Below are 27,475 nucleotides of genomic sequence, written 5' to 3' on the forward strand. Positions count from 1 at the left end.
TTGATTCAATCACTTTATTTGTAGTCAAGAACTTTCTTTACAGACCATTAAACAACCTTTACCTAATAACTGCTTACATTGCTCCTGGCTAGAAGAACCTGGGAGAACAGTACATGCTTTTGGGGAGCATCTTGGCTCTGCAGGCTTGATCTTATTGCACCTACAAGAAAAACTTTCTACGTGAGACTTGCAAAGGAAGAATAGTAGGGAAAGAAAGCCAAGCATGCTAGGGGGTGTATCTTCTTGGGTGATATGATTTAAACTCTAGTGCAGATGCTGTACAACTGGGAGAATCGGACAAAGCCTGTTGGGGAGCTAAACTTATCTGCCTTTGACCAGACTGCTGAAGTCCATGCTTAGTTGGAGCGTATGTAGCTGTAAGAATAAATAGCATGATTTGTAGTGCAGGAGTATCTAGGAGCCCCAGTCATGGACCAGGACCCCTCTGTGTGAGGTGCTGTACAAACACTGAACAAAAACAGTCCATGACAAGTAGGTGACACATGGCTTTCGGGGATCACTGCACCCACTCTCTGCACTGGGCACAAGAGGCAGGGGAAGAGACTCAGAAGACTCCCAGAAGAGCAGGAGGGCTAATGCTGGGAGAGACCTGCTGTCCCTCTGTTCAGTCTCTGGTCCCTGTGCTGCTTCTGCCAGATCGGAGATGGTGTGGAAGGGAGCCAGCTAATCATGAGGGCCAATCTGCAACAAGGAAGAGAAGTGCAGGGTGCTGAGGTTCCAGAGGCGGCTGGATGGACAAACCTTGGGCCTCAGGCTGTGCCCTGCGGAGCCCAGGGGCCAGGCTAGCGCTCCGCGCAGCGGGACTGGTCCCCGCAGAGCTAGCAGAGTGGGAAGAAAAGGTCAGTCGGTGCCACTCTCCCGTGAAAGGTTCCCCCTGAAAACTGATGTGCCCCTCTCCTCCCCTGCACATTTTGGGAAACTTCCTTCACCCCGCTCCCCAGTTTTGTCTCTTTTTTTGGTTTTCCGTCCCCCCCACCAACTGCATTTTACCACTGGATTTCCCCCTCCCCCATTTCAAACAACTGGAAAAGCTGCTTGTTTTTTTCCTAGTTTATCAAAATTAATTTTCTAAATGGAAACTTGTTCAGGGGTTTGAAAAGCCCTTTTCTGACAAATAGTGTTTGAACATTTTTGCTCAGTTCCATGCTACTGATCTTCAGTAGCTTTCAGGCAGCTAGCTCTGGTACTTCCCTAGCCCCTAGCAGCAGAGACTCTAAGCACCTCGCACTCCTTAGAGTATCCTCACCACCCCCTATGCTAGGTACTCCTCTGCCTGCCTTCCCCGGGTCTGCAGATGGCACCGGGGTGCAGGCAGGAGCTAGGCCAGAGCTTAGAGGGAGACACCAGTGCATATGCCCAGAGGCAGAAACTTAAAGGCCTAGGGAACTTTTACAGCAAAAATTTAGGCTCTGAGTTTAGGTGCCTATGGGGTTCGGTGGCTGCCAAGCAGGGTTTTGTAAAGTGCAGTGGTGCCTAAAACTGGGCAATAAGTACCTTTGTGGATCTGGGCTGAAGGGTCTCAAAAGGAACCCCAAAGCACCCAACCTTGGAAGACTGTGGACTTCCCATAAGTCAGATATGAATACCTGAGCTAGGCCCCCCATGCTCATCTCTCCCCCGCACACTAGCCCTCTGTATGTTTGGGGAGACCCCTACAGAGTGTTCAGTGATGGCCCAGGCAGGGCCCTGGGATGCTGGCTATGTATCTAGCAAGCCTGTAGCAGACTCACCCCCAGGGACGATTTAACAGCAGAGAGCTTGAAGAAGACACGTCTCCCCTCTTCCGGGCAGACAGTTTTTATGTCCTCCTGGCTCATCCCCAGCAGCTGGTTGCCATTGAGCACGCCAAGGCACTTCACTGTGCTGCGGGAGACAGACAGACAGATGGTGAGGGAGGGGTCAATGGGTGCTCAGGGGAAGTAACCCCTGGAGTAACCCCTGGAGATCAGCTCCCTGGTGAAGGGCGGGATTGCAAAGAAAAACCATGGACTGAAGAAATGGCAACTGCTCCCCAGTCAGACCATCAGCAGGGGAGACTGGCCTGGTGGGCGCGGTCTCTGTTCTAGCAGCAGCTGGAGCTGGACACAGGCAGATCTGCACCAGGGGAGATGCAGATTGACGGTGTGGGGGGAGGGGGCGTTTGCTGAAATGTACTATCCAAGATGTGGCAAGTTGGTACCAGTACCACAGGGAAGCACTAATTGGGGCAAGAGGCACTAGTCAGTTTCATGCCTGGGAGTGGCCACCTGCCCCTTCTAGGGCATAAGAAGAGAATATTTTCTTTGATCGTGCTTCCTTCCCCTGGGTTGGAAGGGTGGTGGGGGGGTTTGTTCCTCTCCCCGGCTAGGTATCAGTGTCCTTGACCCGCACAGCTCTGGGCCTAACCCCAAACTGCCCAACGGTGGCTTTACCAATTCTGTGCCATTGTAGTCCATGGGCACAGGATCAGCCCCCAGGGCTTCAGGATTGGGCCGATGTGACTCAGGGAGACCAGGGGGTGATGGCAGGGAAGGGCCTTTCTCAGAGAGAGGCCAGTTTCCAGGGTTAACGACTGAGGTGACTTACATCTTGGAGAAGCCCATGTCCCTCAGCCAGGCCGTCACCTCCGCCGGCGTGGACTTCTGCTGGAGACTAGGGGAGCTGCTTGGCGCCTAGATCCAAAAGAGAGGAGGGGACTGAGGCGTCTCACGGCAAATGAGAGCGCTAATCAAACCACCGATCCCCCAAAACAGACAAGGGAACACTTCCCTCTTCCCCCTCCCAGCCACCCCGCAAGCCACTGCCTGCAGGGGACAAGCTTCATCTCAGAGCTGGTGTCTGGGAGATCAGGAGCCGTTAGCTCAGTGCAGGGGATGAGATCAGTAAACCTTTATTCTACAGCCGGCATGCGCTGAACTGAGAGCAAGCTAGTTCCCATAACCCCATCCCCAGCTCAGGGTGGGCAAAGGCCCAGCCAGGTCAGTGCGTTGCTGCATCTTGGAGTGGAACAGGGTGACCTACTTGGTTCATGCTGTTCTCTGCAGGCTTCTGATCCACTGGCCCCACGATGTTGTTCGGGATATAGCCCCTCTCACCTGCTCTGTTTCTAGCAAGCCACCACTTCTTCCGCTGGTCTAGAATCTGAGCCAAAGGACACAGCATAATTCAAATCCGCCCCCAGAAGCTGAGGAGGTGAAATGTGTGAAAGCCATCACTCTGGCTACCAGAGCAGGGGATCCTGCTCACCCGACCCCTGCTCACCCGACCCCTGCACACACCTGCCCTCTAGGGCTCTGCAATGATCATACACCCTTATCCCCCCACCTAGATACTTAAGAACTGCATAGGGGAAACTGAGGCACCCCCACACTATTCAGAGGAAACATTAAGAACAGTCCCACTTCGTCACAGCCATCAAGTCCAGTGTTCTGTTTCCAGATGAAAACAAAGAGCCTCCCCCAAGATTGCATCTAGCCAGACGTGCCCAGCGAGGGGGCGACATTTCCTTCCTATCCCCTGCCTACCTTCCCAAAATCCGTGACATCTAACTTCCACTCTCGTGAGACCTGAGCATGCATCATTACAGTATGGGCATTATTAGCGGGCTTCATTTTAGTAGATGTCTGAAAACCCAACTCTTCTACTGGGCACAGTACCGTCGGTAGAAGCAACCCCCCACAGGCCGATCCTGTGCATGATATTTAGTCCTTGTTCCCAGCCATATGCCACTGCTGTGCTTTGATCACTGTGCAGCCTCTGGGCTGGTGGCATTTAGCCATAGTCAGCAATCAAAGGTCCTTCTGTGCCTTGGTGCTTTTAGCCCTCTCTGCCTGTTGTCCAATCTCCATTCACCTTGATCCACCAGTCCCTAGTAGCCGCCCTCCCTCTATATCTGTAAATAGTCCCAGAGGAATGCACTGTGCTTTATAGAGAGAATGGAGACCCAGTTACCTCCCAAAGGTATCTAAGTTTTGGTGCTGAGATCGCCTAGCAGAGACTGTGAACAATTCCCTGGCTTCATAGGACAGTTCCTGCCTTACCTCCAGCAATTCCCCTTTCATGACAGTCAGCTCCTTGTTGTTCCTGGCCTGGAATTCGTACATGGCTTGCATGAGCTGCGGGGGACTAGAAGGAGCTCTGGAAGGAGGAGACCATGTATGGAGTTAGAGCCCAGGAGAATGGAGATCTGTGACCATCTCAGTCCTAGATCCCTAGGGACCCAGCTAAGAGATCCAGCTGCTGCTTACAAAAAGAGAACCCCATCCTGACCTCTCTCACAAAGCTCTGCAGGGCAGGTAACTGTTGATTTCAGTACTACTCCAGTCACCAAGAGCAGGTCTAGTCCCATAGGATTTTTGTCTAGACACAGCGAGAGGGCCTGATCCTGAAGGGCGCTGAGCACCCTCAGCTCTCGTCACTCTCGCCATGGGAGTTGCGGGTGCTGCCCCCACCCGCCCCCAGGAAGTGCTCAGCGCCTTGCAGGGTCAGGCCCATAGTCTGTTACTGTTGGGAGAACAGAGCCACTCGGCTACCCTGACACACTCAAGGGGAAAGAGCAACTGGCTGGGGCCAGGTGGCCCAAAGGTGAACAGCAGGGGCTTGGGAGGGGCTGTGCCCACAGAGATGGCATAGACAGCAGTCAGGAGTGGCAGGCTGGCATGGAGAGAGCTCTCAGACCATATGGGGGGGACAGGACAGGGTGACCCACTTTCAGAGGCAATAATGCAGTGAGCAATTAAGATACTTGACAAGGGAGCCAAATGAGCTACTCATTTGCTGTCTCCAGCGGGTTTGACCTTCCTGTCTCACACAGACCCCCTTTTGTTCCAGGGATGCTTCCCCCACTTCTGACACAGTGTGAACTGCTGAACCCAACGGTGGCCAAAGCCCCCACCTTGGGTTTCTCTCCCTGGCATCACTGCAGCCTGTGCCAGCAGGGCTGACAACAGGGCCCCTTTGTAATGAGCTGCCCTTGCCCCCACCCACGGGCTCAGAGACATCCCAGAATGGAAGCCCGGCTCTGCTGGCAGGCTGAAACCAGTCAGCTGTGGCAGATTCTTCTGCTGGTAGGTCAGAAAGAACCTTGTGTGTGTAGCAACAGCAGTGGGAGTATGTGTGTAGCGTGTGTAGGATTTGGGGAACAGGGACTGTGTTGAGCACGTGCGGTCTCAAGAGGGGATCCCAGCAAGTTCTGAGCAGGAGTTATTTGCCCCTCATAGCCAGGGACCCTGTGCTGCCCATGTTCATTCATGCACACTGAAGTCCAAGGGGCCTCCCTGCATACAGCGCATTGAGACATTTCTCAGAACCCCAGTAGGAAGCCAGGCCAGCCTGGAGACAGGAGCACGTACCTGGACGTGGCATGGTTCTGGCTTCCCAGGGGCTGCTGCATGGAGAGAAGACAAACATGCTTTAGTTACATCCGAGGGGGGCATTCCAGGGAAGCTGAGGGTGGCACAAGAGCCCTTCATGGCTCCCACTGAACAGACGGGTGATAACCCCCAGAGCCAGAGAGACACCCTGGAGAGGCTACGCAGCACGTGTGACCCCAGCAGCTTCTGCTCTGCAAACATAAGCCTGTCTTTCCAAGTTACAGAAGAATCTCCCTCACCTGTTAGCAATCGTAGGGCTTTTATCACTGCTAGACCCTGGGGGAGGCAGGAGGAAGCAGTCCACACACAGCAAAGTCTGCATGCACTAAATCCCCTGGTAGGGGACGTAATCCTTTCCCAGATTGCACAAAGGGCCAAGTCACGGCCTGGCTACAACCTACTGTTCAGTGTTTCAAGGGAAGGATGGGCTTACAGCAGTGCAAATCATCTTCCCCTCCCCTGGACTCGGAGTTCCGATGTCTGTCTATGGCACTCATCCCTATAACATCTGAGTGCCTGGTAACCATTAATGAGGCTGTCCTAAGACTCCCATGGTGAGACCGAGCAGTGCTACTATCCCATTTTGCAGATGGGAAATGAAGACACAGGTCCTCAAAGGTATTTAGGCACCTAACACCTATGGAAGTTAAGTACCTGAATACCTTTGAGGCTCTGTGCCTAAGTAACTTGCCCAAGATCATATGGGCAGTCAGTGGCAGAGCAGAAGCTTGAACCTGGGTCTCCCAGGGCCCAGGCTAGTGCTCTAACCACTAGACAACCCTCCCTCTCTTACAAGGGGTCTGGGGCCAAACTGCCTCATTAGCTTTGCTTCTGTGAGATGAGCCCATTAGATGTCCCTTGTGCTATTCCCCATTCCCAGTGATAGTGCTTAAAGTGGTCTTAGTGATGTGAGGGGAATCAATCATAATCAGGGAGCAGCAGCTTTGGGAAGACAGTATTTAAAGTGCGCCCCTCAGCCACCCAGCTCAAATTTTAATTTGTGCCGCCACGAACAGACTGGCAGTCAAGACTCACCCTCTCCACATGAGTGGCAGTCGCCCTCTGGGTCGGCAGGGGGGGCACCCACCCATCTGAGAAGATGGGGATGTAGGGAGGGATGAACTGTCTGTCTGGGTACTCTGCCCTGGGGTGGGGAAGAAAGAGAAGACTTTGCAATGCTGGTCTCCAGACAGGACCATAAACACGTCTCTCTAACCACCGGCAGCTGCACAGGGTGGGTAGAAGCGACTCGAAGGGGGATCCATAGCTCTGACAACAAGCAATGGCTGCAGCGAGCAAAGAACAGGTCAAGGGGCTCAGGCTGGGAAGGGAGGCACCAGTCATAGCCCTGCGGGAAGGTACATGTGGGGGTGGAGGGGACGATGGAAAGCTCAGTGACTTGGTAAGGGGAGAACAGTCTCTTACAACCCCAGTGGAGGCTGCTGGTTCGGATCCGGCTCGGGCTGGAAGCGAGACAGACAGCATTCCTGGGTGTCTGATGCCCGTCTGGGAGGAGCTGACACAGAAGCCCTCAGCACAGCTTCTCTCCCCATCTCAGCCCAATGGGGCTCGAGATCTCCTCTCAGATCCAGACAGGGCTGGGTAATGCGGCGAAGCTGCTGCCTGGGGCTAAAGAGTAGACTTCAGACCAGCAACCACAATCTGGATTAACGCTAAAGGGGGAGATGGCTCCACTGGATCCCAGTTCAAGTTCTTTCCACATTCGCCGGCTTAAGATCCTCCCCATTAACAGCAACGGACGGTGCACGTTCCAAGCGGCTGCTCCACGCCCTGCCGGCTTGGTAGAGGGAATGGCCTGGATGGCCGAGGGATTCTCCTCACCTCGTGGTGTGCCAAGCCTTGCCCAGACTCTTCCAGGTGTCATGATCCTTTTTCTCCAAAGACTCGTCCACCAGGTCGATGGCTGCCTCGGTCAGCAGAGGGGAAACAATGGAGGAGGCCAGGCTGGGCCAGGGACAGTTGGACAAAATCTGGATATTGGGCAGATGGGGAGGAATGACAGTGATAAGTCAGGTCAGCCCAGTACCTCCCCGCTCTGGTGGTCATGTCCGAGGGCAGCTGCGCTGTCAGGGTGCCCTGCTCACACCTGCTTTGGGTGCAGCTGGGGGTGATGAGTCACTGGTGGTCAGATGTTTGCAGGGGGATCTGCCACACTGAAGCGCACAGCGCTGGGTGCAGGGGAACGATTCACACGATCACTGTGCAGCGGAGCTCCAAAGTGCTCTATGAACAGAGCCCATCCACACAGCCCTTGGGGGCGGCGGGCGGATGCCAGTTTTACAGGTCAGGACATGGAACCACAGAGAGGGGAAGTGACTTGCTCAAGGTCACAAAGCGAGCCAGCGGCAAAGGTGGGAACAAAAGCCAGGAGTCCTGACTCCCAGGCCTGTGCTTGAATCACTAGCCCATGCCCTCTCCTGGTAGCCACAAGGCTATGTCCTGAGAATTTTACTGCCAGGGAAAATCTGGGGTCTCTCAGATTCCTGTGGTGGGGAAAAATCTGCCTGCAACCCATTGTCCACTGTGAGCCGATCCCACTCTGTGCCCACATAGGACAAAGGGGCTTAGATCTGGAATTTCTGGCAGAAGCCACAATGGCAGTCGTTACACCTACCCCTGAAGAATGCTGCTGCTTGCTGAAGGAGCTGATCGTCCCCTAGGCTGAGTGTTTGGCACTCTGTCTCCCAAGGTTTCTCTTTGCTGCTGCAATGCGCATGTGGGATACAGCAAAGAGAAAACAGATCCTTCCCTTTGTGGAGGTTTGCAGCTGAGGAAAGCACTGTGCGTATGAGCTTCCCTTATTTGGTGAGGCTCAGAGACCTGGGCTTTGGGCTCAGCCAACGATCAGGTTTTCTGGAGCCCTCAATCCAACTCCCAGAGTAGGAGTTTCGGGGGCAGTTCTTCACCTGGGATGAGCTGGTTTAGTGCCGTTGAAGTCGTGGAGATGGAGGCAGCTCCCCCAAAGCTGATGAAGCTCTACCAGCTGACACCAGTTGCGGATCTGGCCTGCATTCCCGTAGGCACTTCCCAAGGAGAGCAGGATCAGTTTGGAACAATGGTGTCATTCGGAGACTACAATTCGCATCCTGGTATTGTCCAGCCTGCCAGCCCATTGGCTGCATGGATACAAGGGGGGTCAATGAGATGGATCCGAACGGTCTGGGATACTCACAAAGGAGAGGGTGGAGAAGACGAGTCGAACCAGTTCCGGGGCACTGGGCTGCTGCTGCAGCTTAGGTCTCAGCTTCCCCTGGGCAGAGACAAAACACAGGTGAAGCTTTTCACCTCTCTGCCTTGGCCCCACCGCCAGGGAGGTAGCTGCACCCTGGGCGGCTAACACAAGGAGGAGCAACGCAGAGGGGTTGCAAACTTGGCTGCAGCATGTGCTCTGTAACAAGTGTGGCTGGCCCTGGTAGAGCAGGGGAGTTGGCCGCAGAGCCCCCAGCACCCAGGATCTCCCTGCTGCATGGATAGGACAAACCCGTACCTATGCCATATGCAGTGTTCTTACTCTAGCTGTGAGACACCTGACCCCTGCAGGTGCAAAGTGTGGGGGAGGCTGCGATCTTGGCAGGGCAGAGCAGAGAGGCCTGGCCAGGACTGTGAGGACTAGAGGATGAGTACCCCAGCCATGGGGGAGTCCATCCAATGGTCTGTCCCAGGTAGGAGCCATTCAGCAACCAGATGGCCTGCCCTACGGCTGGGGACTCTTCTTCCTCCTTGTAGGCCTGGCTGGGGATCTCTGCCCCTCCAGGCCAAGATGACTGCAGCCTCTCCAGCACCTTGTGCTCTGGCGTCTTGGGCCCCTTGGCTGTGTGGGGAGCCCCCTGCAGCCCCACTGCCAGCACTACCCTAGCCCTAGCTCCAGCCAGGCCCCCCACTTAATTTACAGCAACCGTAACAATTAAAATAACTAAAAATAGAAAAAAATCATTATTAATCTTCGAAATTAGAGACAATAAAACCTGAATTCTGCCAAGCCTACATATGCACCCCCCGACCATACCCCCACCGCCCTGGCTTACGATCCCGCAGGAGGGACAGCCAGGGACATACAACACAGTCAGCTCCAGATACTCTTCTCTATATCGGTTCTCATGCCACACTCATCACCAACGTTTCTGAGCGCCTCAGCAGAGGAACCCCACGGGAACTGCCTTGCAAGACCAGACCAGTTCCCCGGCCCTCACTGCTTGTGCCAGGTCAGACCAATGACCCCGCTAGTCCCATGGCGGCTGACAGAAACTTCTTCGACTCAAGCGATAGGGCCCGAGCAGCGCCAGGGATTTCCTGGCTCCAGGAGGCTGCCAAGTAGCCAGAGATTTATCCCGGCATTATAGGCCCTCTGACCCCACCCTCCACCCCCAGATCCCTCCATCCCAGATCCTGTTTTGTTTCAATAACTAACGTGATTCCCTGGCGGCACTGAGGGGAGTGGGCCACAGGGGGTTGGGTGCACAGGGTCTCTGCATCCAGGCATTTATACCATGCTCATCTCCACTGTATCCCAGTGCTCAGCCTCTTGCGGGGAGGGCATAGGTTCCCCCGCTGCTTTGTGCCCTCTGCTAATTGGGCCGGGCGGTGTCAATGGGCCCTGTGTGGTGCTGCCATGGGCACCCCTCTTCAACCCCCAGCCAGCTCTGCCCACCCAGCCAGTAGCCCTGACCTACCAGCAGGTTTAAGGCGTATTTGATCTTCTGGAAGCAGGTCTCCCACTCAGGCTCTGGGGGCAGCACTGGGAGAGATGGGAGAGACAGGAGGGAGCTGTCAGCCTGGTAGCTGGGCGCTTCGCCCATCTCTCCCACACCGCAGCAAGCAGACAGCCAGATGCCCAGAGACAGATCAGCCTCTCCACCCACGCCTCTCAGGGCAGGCAGCTTTGCTCTCAGGAGTGGGCCCTGTCCATCCGTCCATCCATCCATCCACTGTCCCGCCTCCCTCCCCATCCCACCTCCTAACAGCTGAGAACAGCAGAGAGCCTCAATAGATGGGCCCCAGCCCCAGCTTTGGAACTGGCTCTCAGAGAGGCAGAACAGGCCTGGGGACTGAGCCAGGGCAGGAGCAGCCCAGGCCTCGGGACCCCACCTAGCCATTCGGAAGGGGCAGAGACTGTGCTAAAGGGCACGGAGCTCTGTTCATGGGGTAATTCCTCGCCCGCCCCAATGTCATGAAAGCCGCATGCTCTCCGCTGCCCACCGCAGGCTGGAGATTTGGATATGCTAGCCAGGGGCACAGATCCTAGCCTCATGAGACACTTCCTTCCCCTGGGGGCCCCCACAGAGACCTGCCCCCCAGATCCTCCTCTCCCATCACAGGGTGTGTCTACACTCACTACAGCTGGGAGTGAGTGTCCCACCCTGGGTAGACGGACACATACCACATAAATAGCATTGTGGATGCTCAGCACAGGCGGGACATGGAGTCCAAGCCTGCCCGAGCCCCTGGCTCCACGATAGGGTGAGCAACCTGTGCCATGCTCATGCCGCAACATGCACACGGCTACTCTGAAGTGCATTCGCTGAAGCAGAGCTCGTGCATCTGCCTACCGAGGCTGGGAGGCTCACTCCACAGCTGCGGAGATGTCCCCTCAGAGACCTCCCCAGGTCACCTTTCCCCTGGAGGGACCACGCAGAGACTGACCCTGCTTCTCCTAGGAGTCCCAGGCCCCCTTCTTTCCACAGAACCTTTCTCCCTCCCTCACCTCCTCTCTCCTTGTCCTTTTTCTTCGACTTCTTCTTGCTGCTCACCGAGCCGCTCGTCTCCTTCAGCTTCCCCACAAAGAGCTCGATGTCACTCAGCACATGGTTCAGGATTTCCTGCCGACACAGAAGCAGCCGGGATGTATCTGAGCCATGGCAGGGCCCCAGGCCAGCCTCTATCTCTGGGGAGAACGCCCAGGCCTAACTGCAGCCAGAGCACAGAGCAAGGTGATACCAGTCTGCTCTGTGTTCTTGGGGAACCAGGGCACAGTATCCAGCCTGTCTGACTCATGAAAGGACACCCCCCCCAAGCCTCTGCTGGAACCAAAACCGATCAGAGAAAAGACTTACAGAGAGCAGTGAAGGGCGGTGGGAGACACACCTACACCCCTCCTGACAAGGGTGACAAGATTAAGGCAACTCCCCCAGCCTCATCTGCATCAAAGATGGGACAGGGAGGCATCCTCATTAGCATACAGAATGGAGAACGGAGATTCCAAGACAAGAATTGCACTGAACTCTGGGACCAGAAAAGCAGGGAAGCACTGCATCCTGGGGGATCTCTGCTCCAGATGTTAATGAACCCTCGCCTGCACACATCCAGCTCAGCAATTATCAGACCAATTCTAGTAATAAGTCCTTGATTGATATCCAAAATACTGAAGCAGTCTAATTGCATTGTGAGCTCCCTGGACGGAACACCACCCGTAGCCAAGAGTGATCAGCTTGTGACAGGGTCAGGCCAGATGGCTACAGGAGAGTGATAGAGGGAGATATATTAGCTCCAGGTTAAGCAGGTCCTTTTTCCCTGGATAAGGTAACAGGGGCGGTTCCAGAACAATCAGGAACTTGCTAGAATCAATTAAGACAGGCAGACTAATCAGGGCATCTGGTTTGAAAAGGATCTCACCCCAGTCAGTGAGGGGCACGCAAGGAGCTGAGAGCGAGAGGGCGTGCTGCTGGAGGACTGAGGAGTACAAACGCTATCTGGCGTCAGGAGGAAGTTCCTGCAGTGAGGATACAGAAGGTGTTGGGGGGAAGGCCATGGGGAAGTAGCCCAGGGAGTTGTAGCTGTCACACAGCTGTTACAAGAAACACTGTAGATATCTGTGATCCACAGGGCCCTGGGCTGGAACCCGGAGTAGAGGGTGGGCCTGGGTTCCCCCCATCCCCCTATTGGATAGAGGAGGAGTTCTCCTGGACTGTGGGTCCCACCAGAGGGGAAGGTCCCTGGCCTGTCCCCCAACCTACTAGGTGGATCAGCAGAGACTGTGGGGATTGTTCTCCTTCTGTTTCCCTATGCTGGCCAGTGATGAGGTTAGCTGAGTGAATGGCAGGTTTGAGCCACTAGCAAAAGTGGCCAAACTGAGGGCTGCTGTGAACCTCTGAGGCGAGCAAACCTGATCTCCCCAGCTCCTCCTTTGGCTGTATCCCCACTTCCACTCGCTGGCCGGCCCACAGCTCCTTCTGGGCAGGGCTGGGACACATCTTGTCCCCTAAGCCAGCTAGCAGAACTGCAGAGGCTAAAAATCCACCCAGCTACCCCCTGGCAGCTACTTCCTCTCCCTCTTCTGCCAGCTGCTCTCTAGGCCTTTCTAAGGCAGAGGCCATTCTTCTCGGGTCTGGCAGGGCGCTTGGAGAGTTCCTTCCCATGCAGGTCCCAGCCCAACACCGCAGCCCCCGAGAGGGTCAGAAGCGTGTCAATACCAAACCCAAACAAGCTCTGCCCTACTGCACATTTGCCTGGTGATGCACCAGGGGCCAAGCCTATCCTTGGGGGCAGGCTCCACCAGGCGATGAGGGGGGCTGCAGCAGTCCCAGGAAAAGCTGGTGTCAGGGAAGCAGCTGGAGCAGTCCTGGGGCACTTACAGTGTCTTTGTCCAAGTCCTGCATTGCCTGCAAGCTGGGATCCGTCCACTCATCTCTCGGCTTTGGGGGCCGCGGCTGGCCAGGCCCTGCAATACCCAGGAGGCTGAGGTCAGTCACAGCAGGCAGGGGTTTGTGGTGGGGTTTCCATTCCATGGCCCCCTCCGTCAGGGCTCAGACTTACAGCTCCTCCCCCAACCCTATCCTCCCCATTGCCCTCTGCACCCTCCCACAGCACCTCCAGCGCTCTGCAGACATCAGTGAATACAGCCTGGCTAAGGGGAGCCAGTATCATGAGCCCCGTGTTACAGAGAGTCAGTGGCAGAGCTGGGAAGGGAATCTAGGAGTCCTGAGTCCAAATCCTGCTCCGAACCTATACCTCCCTGGCCTGCCCCTCCTCCACGCCAACCCTCCCCCACTCACCACCCCCTCCCTGCCACACCTGAGCCTGTTTACCATAATCCATGAAGGCTGGAGGATTCCGGGGCACCTGGTCTTGGCTCTGCCACTCCTGTGGTGTGGGAGGAATAAAGGGGTTTGGGTCTGACAGTCCAGCCCACCTATCCTGGCTGATCTGTGGGAGGCTGCTGTGGAAGGACCCTCGGCTCTGCTGGGACAGCATGGTCTCCAAACTGCTCCTGAGAAAGGGAACAAGGAGGGCGTCTTCTAGTCATGCAGCACTGAGTGCTATCCCTGCAGACGAGGTGGGGGATCAGGTCACTGGGGGCTGGGAGAAGGCTTCTTCTGCCATAGAGAAGGGACTGCATTACACCCCCTGGGGACACTGGAAGAGAAATCCCTGGTGTCCCCGAGGAAGAGGGGTGGGGGGGGGGATACATCCCATCCACGAGGGCTCTGTGTGGCTCAACCCTAGGAGCACCCCAACTCTATGGAAGGACTGAGGGCCCCTGTCTAGAGCTGGGGTGTGGGCTGTATCCCTTGGGGACCTCAGAAGGTGGGGAATTTTTTTGTACCTTTATGGGGGGATCCTTACTGGAAATCCAGGGGTGTGTGGAAGGGGAGAGGGGGGCTCCTGGGAATCCAGGGTTGTGGGACTGTGTCAGACCTGGAAGTGCCCCATCAAGAGACAGTGGTTGGAGGGTTGCACCTAACTTACCCTGCTGGAGACAGGCTCTCTGCACCCCATTACCTGAGCATGTCCTGACTCTCCCGTTCCCCTTTCCACTCCTTGATGGCCTTCTCCAGGTTGGCTTTCATCAGCTCTGCCTGATGGGAAGGGAAGAGGAAACAGCAGAACCGTGAGTTCCCCTCCACAGCCCTGCAGTTGAGAGCTGCAGTCCCTACGCTGCATGCCGCAGCCACGCAGAACTTCCTGCCAATAGTGGGGATAGACCCCAGGGCATCCAGTTCTGAAAGCAACTGCTACTGGAGCTATAGGAGACTCTCCCTAGCAGTGTGGGGACAATGAAACGCCATCCTGATTCCATCCAGGACGGGGCTGCAGCGTCACATGCACCCCATGCTAACGAGTCTCCCATTTCCCGTGCTCCGAGGAGGGGGCCGAGCCGCTGGCTGAAGCCATCCTTAGACCTGCCGCCGGCCCGTGCTGCTCACCCCAAGCTGCTCGCACTGGAAGAGGAGGATGCTGCTGCCGTGCTGGCTCTGCTCCCTCACGGTGACGGCCAGGATGGAGTTGTAGACACAGGGGCTGAGTATGGCAGCGCACTCCTGGACGCTCTCAAGGGGGTAGCTCTCCAACTCCTCCTGCAGCGGAGGAAACAGGGGCCGATCAGCAGGACAGTGGGTGTCTCTGCTCTGCTGGGGATCCAAGCTCCTCTCCCATGAACATGGGGTGTGAGGGGAACCCAATGGGCCAGAGGCAGCATATCCCCTCCCATAGGGCTTGCAGGAAAAGAGTAAGCCCCCCGATGCACTCTGCTGTCTCCCCCAGGATCCTAAAGAGAGTGCATGCTGCAGGGTGGGGCTGGGCCCTGCTGGGAGGAGGGGAGGTTGAGATGGGCTGGGAGACCCCCATGCACCTTGGTCTCGATGTCGCTCAACAGCAGCTCAGGGCCCTTCACTTGCAGGATCATGTCCTGTCCCCAGACCCGTCCCTGCGCATCCATCATCTTCAGCTGTGCCACACAGTCGTCCACGCCACAGATGTCCTTGGAGTCCACGTGGGCGGTGAGCAGGTGCTGGGGACACACAGTACAGAGTCCAGGCCTTCCCCAGTGCCCCTGACCCTGGCCCCTGACCACAGGAGAGGGGACCGCGTGACGTGGCTGAGCGAGGTGGCGGTGGGTGGTACTGGCCCGTGCAAAGCACGAGGCTGGGATGTCTCGTCTGCAATCAGGGCTTTGCTGGGCGGTGGGGAACCCAGCCACGGTGCAAGCCCAGAGGAAGCAGCATGCAGCTGCATTGCCCATCCTGGCGCACCGGAGCATGCTGGGAAGGCCCTTCCCCGCTGAGGGGAGGTGACAGCGCGGGGGCAGCTGTTCGGGCTCTGATGAGCGGGGGTGCACGGGGCATTTTCTCCAGGGAGGGAAAACAGGCCGCTTGGACTTCTCCTACCTCCACGCGGTGCTGGAAATTGCTTTGCTGCTTCAGTGTGGAGAGGGTGTAATGTTTGCGCTGGCCTGCAGGCGGAGAGGGGCAAGAGGAATGAAAGGGTGAGGCAGAAATCTGGGGAGAAGAAGGGGCTGGCTGACAGGAGACGTGGTGCAAGGAGAAAGCATTTCTTGCACTCATGGGAGGGACACAACGGGGTGTCACGTGACCTCCCCACGTAACCCTCCATGTGACTCCTCCCCTCCCCACCCCACCCCCAGCCCGGGGCCCCCACGCTCTCCCCGTCCCCTCCGACACCCCCCTTACTTGTCTAAAATTTTACAACTCCATTAAACAGATGCGATTGTAAAATGATGCTTTGGGCCGCTGGTGCCACCTGTACTTCCAGCAGCACCCCAAACTGAAAACTTTTTTAATGAAAGAAGGATAGGAAGGACAATCACCCACTTTCCCTTTAATGTGACTTTAACCCACGCTTTAACGTGGCTGGGTAGTTGCGGGGGAGTAGCTTCCAGCGCTGGTGCACTGTCTACGTTACATCGCTCGTGGGGGGTGTTTTTTCACACTCCCGAGTGAGAAATTTTCAGCGCTGTAAAGTGGCAGCGTAGACAAGGCCTAAGTATTGCTCTCTGCCAGGCACCAGGCAAGCAAAGATGCTGCACCATCTGGGTGTGATGCAAAAGAGGCACAGAACTCTGTGTGCCACGTACATCTTGATAGAGCTACAGCCCAAATTGTTTTATTATTTTCCTCAGCATGACGTACAGGATGGGCAATCAAAATCAGTCTGGCAGGACGTGTATGAGAACTATCTCTGGACAGATAAGCAATTGATCAAAAGTACATTCTCTAATCTCTTGGGACCAAATCCTGTTCCCACTGAAATCAAAAGGAGTTTTGCTATTGAGTTCAATGGGAACAGGCTTTGACATTTGGAGAGGAAAGAACAAAATCACTCAAGCAAGGGCTATGTTGCTTATATCACAGCTATCAAAGGCTGCTGACTCATGTGAGAAAGTCAGCAGAGATCTGATCTTTGTCCATTGCAAGGGAGAAATCAGCAACCAATGAGGCTAGAACAGTCTCTGTACCATATCCAACTCATAAGTCCATCTGCAAAGGATCAAGGAAATATGAAGGCTCCAGATTACCTTAAAGCCTTTAGTCCCTTGGTTAGAATGCTCCCATCAGTATATGTTCATAGTCCAGAGGCTGGAGCAGGAATCAAAAACACTGTCTAAACACCTTCCGTCCCCTCACCTTTCCCCTCAGCTCCCAGAATACTGCACTGGGCAGCACAGCATGGGGAGGAGGTGACCAGCCCTCTGTGGAGAAAGAAGTGGTTCGGGACTATTTAGAAAAGCTGGACGTGCACAAGTCCATGGGGCCGGATGGGCTGCATCTGAGAGTGCTAAAGGAGTTGGCGGTTGTGATTGCAGAGTCATTGGCCATTATCTTTGAAAACTCATGGCGATCGGGGGAAGTCCCAGACGACTGGAAAAAGGCTAATGTAGTGCCCATCTTTAAAAAAGGGAAGGAGGAGAATTCTGGGAACTACAGGCCAGTCAGCCTCACCTCAGTCCCTGGAAAAATCATGGAGCAGGTCCTCAAGGAATCAATTCTGAAGCACTTAGAGGAGAGGGAAGTGATCAGGAACAGTCAGCATGGATTCACCAAGGGCAAGTCATGCCTGACTAATCTAATTGCCTTCTATGACGAGATAACTGGTTCTGTGGATGAAGGGAAAACAGTGGACGTATTGTTCCTTGACTTTAGCAAAGCTTTTGACACTGTCTCCCACAGTATTCTTGCCAGCAAGTTAAAGAAGTATGGGCTGGATGAATGGACTATAAGGTGGATAGAAAGCTGGCTAGATTGTCGGGCTCAGCGGGTAGTGATCAATGGCTCCATGTCTAGTTGGCAGCCGGTATCAAGTGGAGTGCCCCAAGGCTCGGTCCTGGGGCCGGTTTTGTTCAATATCTTCATAAATGATCTGGAGGATGGTGTGGATTGCACCCCCAGCAAGTTTGCAGATGACACTAAACTGGGAGGAGAGGTAGATATGCTGGAGGGTAGGGATAGGATACAGAGGGCTCTAGACAAATTGGAGGATTGGGCCAAAAGAAATCTGATGAGGTTCAACAAGGACAAGTGCAGAGTCCTGCACTTAGGACGGAAGAATCCCATGCACCGCGACAGACTAGGAACCGAATGGCTCGGCAGCAGTTCTGCGGAAAAGGACCTAGGGGTTACAGTGGACGAGAAGCTGGATAGGAGTCAACAGTGTGCCCTTGTTGCCAAGAAGGCCAATGGCATTTTGGGATGTATACGTAGGGGCATTGCCAGCAGATTGAGAGACGTGATCATTCCGCTCTATTCGACACTGGTGAGGCCTCATCTGGAGTACTGTGTCCAGTTTTGGGGCCCACACTACAAGAAGGATGTGGAGAAATTGGAGAGAGTCCAGTGGAGGGCAACAAAAATGATGAGGGGACTGGAACACATGAGTTATGAGGAGAGGCTGAGGGAACTGGGGATGTTTAGTCTACGGAAAAGAAGAATGAGGGGGGATTTGATAGCTGCTTTCAACTACCTGAAAGGGGATTCCAAAGCGGATGGCTCTAGATTGTTCTCAGTGGTAGCTGATGACAGAATAAGGAGTAATGGTCTCAAGTTGCAGTGGGGGAGATTTAGGTTGGATATTAGGAAAAACCTTTTCACTAGGAGGGTGGTGAAACACTGGAATGCATTACCTAGGGAGGTGGTGGAATCTCCTTCCTTAGAAGTTTTTAAGGTCAGGCTTGACAAAGCCCTGGCTGGGATGATTTAATTGGGGATCGGTCCTGCTTTGAGCAGGGGGTTGGACTAGATGACCTCCTGAGGTCCCTTCCAACCCTGATATTCTATGATTCTATGACTCCAGACCAACTTAACAGCACAATACATATGCTAACAAACTTAAACAAAGCTTTTGTTTAATGACAGGTTTCAGAGTAACAGCCTTGTTAGTCTGTATTCGCAAAAAGAAAAGGAGGACTTGTGGCACCTTAGAGACTAACCAATTTATTTGAGCATGAGCTTTCATGAGCTACAGCTCACTTCATCGCATGCCTACTGTGGAAAATACAGAAAATGTTTGTTTTTATACACACAAATCATGAAAAAATGGGTGTTTATCACTACAAAAGGTTTTCTCTCCCCCCCACTCCACTCTTCTGCTGGTATTAGCTTATGTAAAGTGATCACTCTCCTTACAATGTGTATGATAATCAAGGTGGGCCATTTCCAGCACAAATCCAGGGTTTAACAAGAACGTCTGAGGAGGGGGGGGGGGTTAGGAAAACAAGGGGAAATAGGTTACCTTGTATAATGACTTAGCCACTCCCAGTCTCTATTCAAGCCTAAGTTAATTGTATCCAATTTGCAAATGAATTCCAATTCAGCAGTCCCTCGCTGGAGTCTGGATTTGAAGTTTTTCTGTTGTAATATCGCAACTTTCCTGAGGTAAGTGGGAAAGCGGGATACCGGGAGGAAGCACAGGCAGGAATGTCTGTGAGGGGAGGGCTCCTGCCTCATACTGAGAATGAGGGGCGATCAGCAGGTTATCTCAAGCGCTTATATACGAATGCACAAAGCCTTGGAAACAAGCAGGGAGAACTGGAGGTCCTGGTGATATCAAGGAATTATGACGTGATTGGAATAACAGAGACTTGGTGGGATAACTCACATGACTGGAGTACTGTCATGGATGGTTATAAACTGTTCAGGAAGGACAGGCAGGGCGGAAAAGGTGGGGGAGTAGCACTGTATGTAAGGGAGCAGTATGACTGCTCAGAGCTCCGGTACGAAACTGCAGAAAAACCTGAGGGTCTCTGGATTAAGTTTAGAAGTGTGAGCAACAAGAGTGATGTAGTGGTGGGAGTCTGCTATAGACCACAGGACCAGGGGGATGAGGTGGATGAGGCTTTCTTCAGGCAGCTCGCGGAAGCTACTAGATCGCATGCCCTGGTTCTCATGGGTGACTTTAATTTTCCTGATATCTGCTGGGAGAGCAATACAGCGGTGCATAGACAATCCAGGAAGTTTTTGGAAAGCGTAGGGGACAATTTCCTGGTGCAAGTGCTAGAGGAGCCAACTGTGGGGGCGCTTTTCTTGACCTGCTGCTCACAAACCGGGTAGAATTAGTGGGGGAAGCAAAAGTGGATGGGAATCTGGGAGGCAGTGACCATGAGTTGGTTGAGTTCAGGATCCTGACACAGGGAAGAAAGGTAAGCAGCAGGATACGGACCCTGGACTTCAGGAAAGCAGACTTCGACTCCCTCAGGGAACAGATGGGTAGGATCCCCTGGGGGACTAACATGAAGGGGAAAGGAGTCCAGGAGAGCTGGCTGTATTTCAAGGAATCCCTGTTGAGGTTACAGGGACAAACCATCCTGATGTGTCGAAAGAATAGTAAATATGGCAGGTGACCAGCTTGGCTTAACGGTGAAATCCTAGCTGATCTTAAACATAAAAAAGAAGCTTACAAGAAGTGGAAGGTTGGACATATGACCAGGGAAGAGTATAAAAATATTGCTCGGGCATGTAGGAATGAAATCAGGAGGGCCAAATCGCACCTGGAGCTGCAGCTAGCGAGAGATGTCAAGAGTAACAAGAAAGGTTTCTTCAGGTATGTTGGCAACAAGAAGAAAGCCAAGGAAAGTGTGGGCCCCTTACTGAATGAGGGAGGCAACCTAGTGACAGAGGATGTGGAAAAAGCTAATGTACTCAATGCTTTTTTTGCCTCTGTCTTCACTAACAAGGTCAGCTACCAGACTGCTGCGCTGGGCATCACAACATGGGGAATAGATGGCCAGCCCTCTGTGGAGAAAGAGGTGGTTAGGGACTATTTAGAAAAGCTGGACGTGCACAAGTCCATGGGGCCGGACGAGTTGCATCCGAGAGTGCTAAAGGAACTGGCGGCTGTGAGTGCAGAGCCATTGGACATTATCTTTGAAAACTCGTGGCGAACGGGGGAAGTCCCAGATGACTGGAAAAAGGCTAATGTAGTGCCAATCTTTAAAAAAGGGAAGAAGGAAGATCCTGGGAACTACAGGCCAGTCAGCCTCACTTCAGTCCCTGGAAAAATCATGGAGCAGGTCCTCAAAGAATCAATCCTGAAGCACTTAGAGGAGAGGAAAGTGATCAGGAACAGTCAGCATGGATTCACCAAGGGAAGGTCATGCCTGACTAATCTAATCGCCTTCTATGATGAGATTACTGGTTCTGTGGATGAAGGGAAACCAGTGGATGTATTGTTTCTTGACTTTAGCAAAGCTTTTGACACTGTCTCCCACAGTATTCTTGTCAGCAAGTTAAAGAAGTATGGGCTGGATGAATGCACTATAAGGTGGGTAGAAAGTTGGCTAGATTGTCGGGCTCAACGGGTAGTGATCAATGGCTCCATGTGTAGTTGGCAGCCGGTGTCAAGTGGAGTGCCCCAGGGGTTGGTCCTGGGGCCGATTTTGTTCAATATCTTCATAAATGATCTGGAGGATGGTGTGGATTGCACTCTCAGCAAATTTGCGGATGATACTAAACTGGGAGGAGTGGTAGATACGCTGGAGGGGAGGGATAGGATACAGAGGGACCTGGACAAATCGGAGGATTGGGCCAAAAGAAATCTGATGAGGTTCAATAAGGATAAGTACAGGGTCCTGCACTTAGGACAGAAGAACCCAATGCACAGCTACAGACTAGGGACCGAATGGCTAGGCAGCAGTTCTGCGGAAAAGGACCTAGGGGTGACAGTGGACGAGAAGCTGGATATGAGTCAGCAGTGTACCCTTGTTGCCAAGAAGGCCAATGTCATTTTGGGATGTATAAGTAGGGGCATAGCCAGCAGATCGAGGGACGTGATCGTCCCCCTCTATTCGACATTGGTGAGGCCTCATCTGGAGTACTGTGTCCAGTTTTGGGCCCCACACTACAAGAAGGATGTGGATAAATTGGAAAGAGTCCAGCGAAGGGCAACAAAAATGATTAGCAAAAAGAAAAGGAGTACTTGTGGCACCTTAGAGACTAACCAATTTATTTGAGCATGAGCTTTCGTGAGCTACAGCTCACTTCATCGGTTGCATCCGATGAAGTGAGCTGTAGCTCACGAAAGCTCATGCTCAAATAAATTGGTTCGTCTCTAAGGTGCCACAAGTACTCCTTTTCTTTTTGCGAATACAGACTAACACGGCTGTTACTCTGAAACCCGTCAAAAATCATTAGGGGTCTGGAACACGTGACTTATGAGGAGAGGCTGAGGGAACTGGGATTGTTTAGTCTGCAGAAGAGAAGAATGAGGGGGGATTTGATAGCTGCTTTCAACTACCTGAAAGGTGGTTCCAGAGAGGATGGTTCTAGACTATTCTCAGTGGTAGAAGAGGACAGGACAAGGAGTAATGGTCTCAAGTTGCAGTGGGGGAGGTTTAGGTTGGATATTAGGAAAAACTTTTTCACTAGGAGGGTGGTGAAACACTGGAATGCGTTGCCTAGGGAGGTGGTGGAATCTCCTTCCTTAGAAGTTTTTAAGGTCAGGCTTGACAAAGCCCTGGCTGGGATGATTTAATTGGGGATGGGTCCTGCTTTTGAGCAGGGGGTTGGACTAGATGACCTCCTGAGGTCCCTTCCAACCCTGATATTCTATGATTCTATGTCTGTAATCGCGTGACCAGAGAGATTGAAGTGTTCTCCAACTGGTTTATGAATGTTATAATTCTTGACGTCTGATTTGTGTCCATTTATTCTTTTATGTAGAGACTGTCCAGTTTGACCAATGTACATGGCAGAGGGGCATTGCTGGCACATGATGGCATATATCACATTGGTAGATGTGCAGGTGAACTAGCCTCTGATAGTGTGGCTGATGTGATTAGGCCCTGTGATGGTGTCCCCTGAATAGATACGTGGACACAGTTGGCAACGGGCTTTGTTGCAAGGATAGGTTCCTGGGTGAGTGGTTCTGTTGTGTGGTATGTGGTTGCTGGTGAGTATTCGCTTCAGGTTGGGGGGCTGTCTGTAGGCAAGGACTGGTTTGTCTCCCAAGATTTGTGAGAGTGTTGGGTCATCCTTCAGGATAGGTTGTAGATCCTTGATAATGCGTTGGAGGGGTTTTAGTTGGGGGCTGAAGGTGATGGCTAGTGGCGTTCTGTTATTTTCTTTGTTAGGTCTGTCCTGTAGTAGGTGACTTCTGGGAGCTCTTCTGGCTCTATCAATCTGTTTCTTCACTTCTGCAGGTGGGTATTGTAGTCGTAAGAATGCTTGACAGAGATCTTGTAGGTGTTTGTCTCTGTCTGAGGGGTTGGAGCAAATGCGGTTGTATCGCAGAGCTTGGCTGTAGACAATGGATCGTGTGGTGTGGTCAGGGTGAAAGCTGGAGGCATGTAGGTAGGAATAGCGGTCAGTAGGTTTCTGGTATAGGGTGGTGTTTGTGACCATCATTTATCAGCACTGTAGTGTCCAGGAAGTGGATCTCTTGTGTGGACTGGACCAGGCTGAGGTTGATGGTGGGATGGAAATTGTTGAAATCATGGTGGAATTCCTCAAGAGCTTCTTTTCCATGGGTCCAGATGATGAAGATGTCATCAATATCTCGCAAGTAGAGGAGGGGCATTAGGGGACGAGAGCTGAGGAAGCGTTGTTCTTAGTCAGCCATAAAAATGTTGGCATACTGTGGGGCCATGCGGGTACCCATAGCAGTGCTGCTGGTTTAAAGGTATACATTGTCCCCAAATGTAAAATAGTTATGGGTAAGGACAAAGTCACAAATTTCAGCCACCAGGTTAGCCGTGACATTATCCTGGCCACGATGGATGTAGAAGCCCTCTACACCAACATTCCACACAAAGATGGACTACAAGCCGTCAAGAACACTATCCCCGATAATGTCACGGCTTCAAATCCAGACTCCAGCGAGAGACTGCTGAATTGGAATTCATTTGCAAATTGGATACAATTAACTTAGGCTTGAATAGAGACTGGGAGTGGCTAAGTCATTATGCAAGGTAACCTATTTCCCCTTGTTTTTCTAACCCCCGCCCCCCCAGACGTTCTTGTTAAACCCCGGATTTGTGCTAGAAATGGCCCACCTTGATTATCATACACATTGTAAGGAGAGTGATCACTTTACATAAGCTATTACCAGCAGGAGAGTGGGGTGAGAGGAGAGAAAACCTTTTGTAGTGATAAACACCCATTTTTTTTATGATTTGTGTGTGTAAAAACAATCTTCTGTATTTTCCACAGTAGGCATCCGATGAAGTGAGCTGTAGCTCACGAAAGCTTACGCTCAAATAAATTGGTTAGTCTCTAAGGTGCCACAAGTACTCCTTTTCTTTTGTTTAAGTTTGTTAGCATATGTATTGTGCTGTTAAACCCATATAAAGAATGAATGCTCTCCCTAGCTGCGTTCTGCTCCTTTAAGGCTAGCTAGCTAAGTCTTTCCGGTACCCCGTACCCGCTAAAAGTCTTGCTAGCATACTGGAGCCTACCACCCTACTTGCACTCCTAGATGGGAGGTGCGGAGACATGAGGGAGGGGAAGGGGATGGGTAGGCTGAAGGGAGGGGGACGCTGTTCTTACGGTAAATGGCTTTGCTGCTGGGCCTGGATGTGCTGTTGGCTCTGATGAGGTCTGGGCTGCCATTGCTGAACTCACTGTAGAGAGGACAGACAAACATACAGACACCTGGGTCATAAGATCTGCCAGGATCCCAAGGACCCTCCTCCCTCCCCCCTGAGCTTGGGCCCTTGCTCCCCAGTGCAGGGACCTGCTGGCACATGCCAGGTTGTGCTCCGGAGCTGGGTGAGTGGGGTTTGACGACAGTCGGCCTTTGCCTGGCCCCCACTGGCCCGTGAGGAATCTCAGTGGGTGCCTCCTGACCCAGATGGGGAGATGCAGAGAGAGCAGTGCCTGGGCCCTGTTTGGAAGATGCTCCCTGTCTCCCAGGTAGGCTGCTCTGCCCAAGAGCCCTGGGGATGGTCAGAGAAGCAGTTGTCAGATGGAGCATTGATTGTACTGTATGCCTGTGGGGTGGGGGAGTACAGCCCCCAGAGCTCACCGCAGCAGGGTAGGGGGCACCCCCAGAGCCCTAAGAGAGACGGGCACTCACTTGTACTCAGACTCGGTCCTGTGGCCAAAGGGCTCCATCATCGTTGTCCCAGAGGGCAGGCCCTGCAAAACAGAAACATCAGAGCCCACGCCCAAGGGTGGGATCAGCTGCCGGAGGGCAAGGCAGAGGGAGCTGAAAGTAGTAGGATGATCATATGTCCCATTGTGGCCAGGACAGCCCCTTTTTTAAGCCCTGTCCTGGCCGTCCTGACTTTTCTGGCCAGGGTGGGCATTTGTCTCGATTGCTCTTGCAAAGCCGATCAGTTGGCAAGAGCAAATGGGCCAAATGCCCACTTCTGTCAAAAGCATGGGTGCGGAGGAACGTGCCTGGCGGTGAGTGGTGATGCCAGCCCCATGCAGGGGGAGAGGCAGGGGGCGAGTGAGCAGTGACACCAGTCCCAGCCTCGGATGGGGGGCAGGCAGGGCTCCAGCGAGCAGTGACGCCAGCCCCATGCAGGGAGGGGGTCTCGGGCAAGTGGCTCGGGCCACAAGAGGACTCTGGCTAGCCCCACAGGGTGACCCATTTTGCCGTTGGGAAATATGGTCACCTACACAGTAGGGGTGCTGGTTCCAGTGTCAGAGCCCTAATTGCACGGCTTTCCTTCCCCCCCGGCCCCTCGGCTCCAATGCACACGAATCACTGATCACCTCCCTCAGTACATGGGCACACCCTGATCCTGCCCAGTCATGCAGCCCTGCTGCAGGGAATAAGGGGCTTCCAAAGAGTGAGGTTTGGGGACTCCGGGAGGGTTGGAGGCTGGAACCACCATTTTCCAGTGGGGGAGCCCAGGGAGGCAAGCTTATGATTTAGCCTTTACTAAAAGGGAGAGAGTTTAGCTGAAGCCCATCTTCTTCCCCAGCCTCCACGCCTCAAACTCTTACTTGCTGCATCGCGGGCTGGATCGGCCCCGCAGGGGCAGGGACAATGCGAGGCCAGCTCCTGCAATTACCCCAAATGCCTCCCCTCCTGAAAATAGATCCCCTGGATGTTTGGAGGGACTATAAACTCTCCTGCCTCAGGGCATGAGCTACCCTTTAACAAACGGGGTCAGGCTATTTCACAATTGTCCACTGGGGAGGGGGGTTTCTTGCACCTTCCTCTGAAGTAGCTGGCGCTGGGCAGGGCCAGAGCCATGAGACTAGGCTAGATGGGCCCCTGCTCTGATCCCTGTGCTCCTGTGTCACAAATCTTGGTCTCGACTGAGCCCTGTGGCTAATCAGGCTTCCATTCTCGCCCGCCCTGTCTCCTCGCAGCCACCAATGCCACTTATCAGACAAGCGCTGCGATCAATCTAAGCCCTTCCTGGCCAGCCGCCTCCCCACCGCCCTGGCTCTAGCGAAGAGCACCAGGAAGTTTGTGGCGTCACGGCCTTGACAGCCATCTTGCTTTTAAGAAGCCCCAGGTCAGGCATTTTCCCTGCAGGGCTTGAAATGCTGGAGGGAGGGAAACTCGCCTGGCTTGAGAGGGAGATCCCCCTTAGTAACCATGTGTCTGAGTTGCTGCTGGTTAACCCCAGCTCACATCGATCCCCTTCCAGAGCCGCACGTCGCAGCACACCACCACTGCCTGCCCGCCGGACCCAGAGAGCAGGGCCTTTCCCCGAGCAATTAGCTGCTCCTCACAGAGTCTTCTCCCTGGGGAGCCATCATCACCTGGACCTGCCTGCTGCTTACTCCTCCCTCGCTAAGGCTTGGAGCCGGAAGCTGGCGTCCAGGGAATACTGCAAGTTGGTTACCTGGCAGGTTGTCGGGCGATGGCTCCTACCAGTTCCCAGTGGGCGATCACAGGGGCATTCTCTCCTGGAGAAACTCAGGGGAAGAGGAGGGGGCCAGGAGCTGCGGCTTGGACAATCTACAGCTCCGACTGCAGACTTTGATCTCCCCAGCTCTGGACTCACTCTCTTGGTAACTGGACCCAGAGGGAGTGAATCATAATAATCTCGTCTGGCTTCTGACGCAGGGACCACGCCTGCTGCTCTTTGCTCTCTCGCATAGGAAAATCATCAACCTTGCAGGCCCCTGCCGATGCATAGTAATCCTAGGCTACAGCAGCTGCAGAGCAGACCCTCACCCAGCTCTGTCCAGGCACCTCCACCCTCATTGTCAGCACCCTGACTAACCCAGCTCCGGAGATCCCTACACAGCAGACCCTCCCCTCCCACAATGCCATGACCCTCATGCACAGCTCTGCCGGCCCCCCTCCTGTGAACATCCTGCCCTCCAGCGCTTCCTCCTCACACAGCGCTGAGCTCCCGGCATCGCTTTGCCAGTGCCCCTGAGGCCTGACCCACTTTGCCACTCCAGCACTGGCTGCTTGCGGATCACATGCTGGTTTTGTGACGCCGCCGGGGATTCATTCACTAGACCCGTTCCACCTGTGGTTTATTCTGAATTCGGGCTCACAGCCCCCTCCCTGGCAAGCTATTCACCCCTGCCGGAGGGGGCTTCTCCAAACCAAACCCAGCCCCACTGCCTGCTGGTTCTTCAGCACAGCTCGCTCCTCACTCTGCCTTTCCCAGTCACCTCCCAGCAATCCAGTGTCTCCAGCGCTGTCCTCTCCAGTCCTGGATAGGACCCCACCCTCTCTGTTTACCCTCAGGCTCCTGGTCTCCACCCCTCAAGACACGTCCAGGGCTCTTCCCTGGCTTTCCTTTCTCCACAGAGATGCCTTGTTGATAGTGTGGACCTTGGACAGACCTTCTTGGTTTAGTTGTGAGGACAGCACCTCCCTTGTTCTCCTGACAACCAGCAAATACAAATCCCAGCAACTCAGCCTCCCCCGCACCCCAGCACAGGCAGGGGCAAAGCACCACAGGGGCGCCTGCAGATTATACAGAAGCCTTGGCT

General features: G+C 53.8%; 1 protein-coding gene across 1 annotated transcript; it reads right to left on the reverse strand.

Annotated features, from left to right (window-relative positions):
* On the reverse strand, nt 1-26,735 carry EPS8L3 (EPS8 signaling adaptor L3). The gene is made up of 20 exons (XM_048826643.2): nt 26,365-26,735; nt 24,630-24,691; nt 24,101-24,174; nt 15,494-15,558; nt 14,959-15,117; nt 14,534-14,683; nt 14,109-14,185; nt 13,415-13,596; nt 12,962-13,047; nt 11,095-11,209; nt 10,064-10,128; nt 8,566-8,643; nt 7,215-7,363; nt 6,408-6,516; nt 5,352-5,386; nt 4,041-4,137; nt 3,022-3,141; nt 2,587-2,672; nt 1,752-1,884; nt 1-702 (listed from the first exon to the last, which is right to left on the reverse strand). Exons 2-20 carry the CDS (start codon nt 24,668-24,670, stop codon nt 685-687), a joined length of 1,839 nt encoding a protein of 612 aa, XP_048682600.1. The 5' UTR covers nt 24,671-24,691; nt 26,365-26,735; the 3' UTR covers nt 1-684.
* Nucleotides 26,736-27,475: the final 740 nt, after the last annotated feature.

This window comes from Caretta caretta, chromosome 21, assembly GCF_965140235.1.
Source record: "Caretta caretta isolate rCarCar2 chromosome 21, rCarCar1.hap1, whole genome shotgun sequence".
NCBI lineage: Eukaryota > Metazoa > Chordata > Testudines > Cheloniidae > Caretta > Caretta caretta.

Bases quoted from the DNA above. Each gene is read 5' to 3' on its own strand.
- EPS8L3 (XM_048826643.2), bottom strand. From the start codon at position 24,670: ATGATGGAGCCCTTTGGCCACAGGACCGAGTCTGAGTACAA. The intron at 10,129-11,094 runs GTGAGGGAGGGA...CATCTCTCCCAG, and splicing joins AAAGGACAAGGAGAGAGGAG to TGCTGCCCCCAGAGCCTGAG. The intron at 5,387-6,407 runs GTGAGTCTTGAC...CTCTCCATGCAG, and splicing joins CTGCCACTCATGTGGAGAGG to CAGCCCCTGGGAAGCCAGAA.